Source organism: Sebastes umbrosus, chromosome 6, assembly GCF_015220745.1.
Source record: "Sebastes umbrosus isolate fSebUmb1 chromosome 6, fSebUmb1.pri, whole genome shotgun sequence".
NCBI classification, from domain to species: Eukaryota; Metazoa; Chordata; class Actinopteri; order Perciformes; family Sebastidae; genus Sebastes; species Sebastes umbrosus.
In genome coordinates, this window is record NC_051274.1 from 31,241,509 (window position 1) to 31,244,773 (window position 3,265).

General features: G+C 42.8%; 1 protein-coding gene across 2 annotated transcripts; it reads right to left on the minus strand.

The window, feature by feature from the left end:
- Window positions 1–241: 241 nt before the first annotated feature.
- Window positions 242–3,020, minus strand: her9 (hairy-related 9). Of its 2 annotated transcripts, none has more exons than XM_037773956.1 (4): window positions 2,679–3,020; window positions 2,383–2,478; window positions 2,005–2,092; window positions 242–1,293 (listed from the first exon to the last, which is right to left on the minus strand). In XM_037773956.1, the coding sequence occupies exons 1-4, from the start codon at window positions 2,784–2,786 to the stop codon at window positions 671–673; spliced, it is 915 nt and encodes a 304-aa protein (XP_037629884.1). In that variant the 5' UTR covers window positions 2,787–3,020; the 3' UTR covers window positions 242–670. The 2 variants fall into 2 exon arrangements, with proteins under 2 accessions (XP_037629884.1, XP_037629883.1); XM_037773955.1 differs by having other exon boundaries at window positions 242–1,296.
- Window positions 3,021–3,265: the final 245 nt, after the last annotated feature.

The window sequence follows — 3,265 nt, forward strand, 5'->3', positions numbered from 1 at the left end:
GGTGACAAGGTGGCCACTTAAGGGTGGGTAGATTAATTGACATATAGGAGTGAATATTGGGAACATAATCGATAGGTTGTAGCTTCGATTTGCCCTCAGCTATAGTCTTTTTAAAAGTCCCTAACTTCACCAATGTGCCTTTTTACGCACAACTTCAGAAACTACTGAATGACCCTTTAATTAGATTAAATAGTACAATAAAGCGATATGGAAGTGATAGAAACAGGTCGTACACAAGAAATTAATTTCTGAAAAGTAATTTATTAAAACAAATGGGCCATTACCCAACTTCAGTTTTTCTTTTTCAACACAGAACAACAAAGAATATAAAACACAGCTTTGGTATATAACAATCAACTCTGTACAAAACTAAAAAACCTTTTCATAAAAAGTACTTCATAACAAAAAAATGTACTATAAATCTTCAAACATGTACAGCATATTTATCACCGACATCCAAATGTTGGAATCAGACAATAAATTATATATATTTATAAAAAAAAAAAAAAAAACATGTGCCATAAGGCAACATTTGTTCCATAAAACGAAACAGTGAGAACTACTGGGTGGCTTTAAGTGGTTAGAGTTACCGTCCAGTTGTCTGTGCAGTCAGTTAAAATGTCTAAACTGGGAAAGTATAATGCTTGATATGAGTCTCTAGTCCCTGGCGCTACCAAGGCCTCCACACAGGCTCGCTGCCCTCCGATCCGGTGCTCACTCCCACCGGGCTGACCGCCTGGGACCCCCCGGAGAAGGACGTCATGCCGTGGACCGGAGAACCTGCAGTGGACGCGGAGCTGCCGTGCACCGGACTGGCGTTGAAGCTGCTGTGCACTGGACTGGCGTTGACCGCAACAGGCACTCCTGCGTTTGCGTAAAGGGGGATGACTGGAGCCGTGGTGGATGAGGCGAAGGCCGGGTTAGGGATCAAAAAGGCGAACTGTCCATCGGATGCAGGAACCAGCTGGAAGCCACCAAACACCTTCTGGGAGATGGCCTCCACTGAACTGAGTTTGGCGCCCATAGCAGCAGCAGCAGCAGCAGCGTTGATGGGCAGAGTGGACGGCAGCTGCACATGGAGAGGTTGAGCCAGGTGCGCCTGCTGGGACGCGGATTGCTGCGGGTAGTTCATGGACAACATCTGGCCCATGCAGCTGGACAGGTGGTTGAGGAGCCGAGACCTCACCTCCGTGTTCACCCCCTCGGAGGTGGACAGGAAGCGCGTCACCTCGTTCATGCACTCGTTGAATCCGGCTCTGTATTTGCTGATGACGGTGGCATCTGCTGAGAGAGCTGCTGAAGAGAAGATAGGAGGAGAGAGGATATTAGAGACGCATTTCAGTATGTATGTGTTTAAGAGTAAATATATGTCATATATGAGCATCTAGCCTCATTCAATGCCAAACACACGCCCAATATCCACATCACATACACACACACACACACGCAGAGACACACACACACACACACACACACACACACACATTCTTCAACCTGCTTTTATCCTCTTGTGTTGTTTTAGTTTTGTTTTTGTACTTTGTTATTTGTCTTTCTCTGTATAACATATGTTGTTTCTTTTTTTGCACATGTCTTCACTTGTTTTGTAATTACTTTATAACACAATAATAAAAAAATAAAAAAAAAACATTTCAACAGCCTCCTAAGAATTTCATAATGTTTTTTTTGTTTTTTTTGTTGACCCACTTAAACAAGGCAAGGCAGCTTTATTTGTAGAGCACATTTCAGCAGCTGGGCTAATTCAAAGTGCTTTACACAAACATTCAAGAACATTGCGACAAAGTGCAAAAAGAACATTAAGGCATAATTAAAACAGTTATAAAAACATTAAAGATTAGAAAATAAAAATAAAAGCTAGGATAGAAGATAAAATAGAGTATAACACACAAGAGTAAAAGCTCTAGTGCAGTATATAAGATCATTATCTGGTTTAATAATAAAAGGCAGCAGCAGCAAACAGTCATTTCTATGATTAAATGAACTCACCGCTCATCTGGACGCGCTGCAGGTTCCTCAAGTGCTTAACTGTCATCTCCAGGATGTCTGCTTTCTCCAGCTTGGAGTGTCTGGAGCTCTGTGGGAATATAACAGAGGAAAAGTTTAGTAAAAGTGCATTTAAAACAACAAAACTATCTATAAACAAGGAATTTATTCTATTATATTTTTAGCGTACTTTTATCTTATTTATTAGTGTTCTTAATTATTAGTTAATTACTTTATAGTTTTCACCAATTGTTTTGCACTGCATTTTTGAGTGGTGGATGTATAAGAAACACAATTTCGTTTTTATGTGGAGCATAAAAAAAGACAAATAAAGGAATCTTGAATCTTGAATAGTTAAATGCATCAAAAAAATGAACTTACATCTTTTTTCAGTGCGTCCAGGATGAGAGTCTTGAGCTGCCCGAGGCTCTCGTTTATTCTCGCTCTGCGGCGTTTCTCCATGATCGGTTTGGATGACTGCAAAAAGAATAAAACAACATAAATGTCTTGTTCTCCATTACGCACTGCAGATTGCATCATATTCTCATAATAAACATTACAAATTATAACCATTTATATGAGAATAAACAACATAAATGTCTTGTTTTCCATTGCATCACATGAACATAACAAACATCACAAACTATAATATAAGAATTAAAAAAAAAAATCCTTACTTTTCTGTGCTCGCTGGCGTTTTTGGGTTTGTCCGGTGTGTGCGCTCCGCTCGCTGGGGCACCGGCGAGAGGAGACGCGGTCTGCTTCTCCAGAGTGTCGGCTGGCATCGTGGATCACAACCAGAACCAGGTGTTAAACCAGGTGAGTGTGATCAGGTGAAGTTAATCCTCTTTTTGGAAACTCCGTTGAAAAAAAAGTGTCTGCAGATCATATAAGAGAAGAGCTGCCTTCACAGACAGTCAGTTCTTTTTATTCTCCTCAGTCGTTATCACCACCGAGCTGAGCTGTCCTCCAGAGTGCGTGGAGAGCGTGCGGTGCGCGGTGCGGTGCGGGTCGAGTCTGCAGCCGACACGCGCCGCGGCTGTTCTTATAGACGGCTCGCGTGCTCCCAGTGCGTGTGAAACCCTCTCTGCATTCTTTCCCACACTCTGCTCAGCCAATGGCAGAGAGGACTCACCCATCGGGCGCGAGGCGGACCGATGATTGGACAACACCCCCCACGGGCCGTCAGTCACGCGCTGCTCAATCAGCCCTGCAGGGACAAACAACAAAGAGGAGCGAGGAGCGAGCTGCAAGAGCAACAGCA

Coding starts and splice junctions, on each gene's coding strand:
- her9 (XM_037773955.1), bottom strand. CDS start 2,786: ATGCCAGCCGACACTCTGGAGAAGCAGACCGCGTCTCCTCTCGCCGGT. Junction 2,479..2,678: donor ACGCCAGCGAGCACAGAAAA/GTAAGGATTTTT, acceptor TTCTTTTTGCAG/TCATCCAAACCGATCATGGA. Junction 1,297..2,004: donor GCAGCGCGTCCAGATGAGCG/GTGAGTTCATTT, acceptor TCTTCTCTTCAG/CAGCTCTCTCAGCAGATGCC.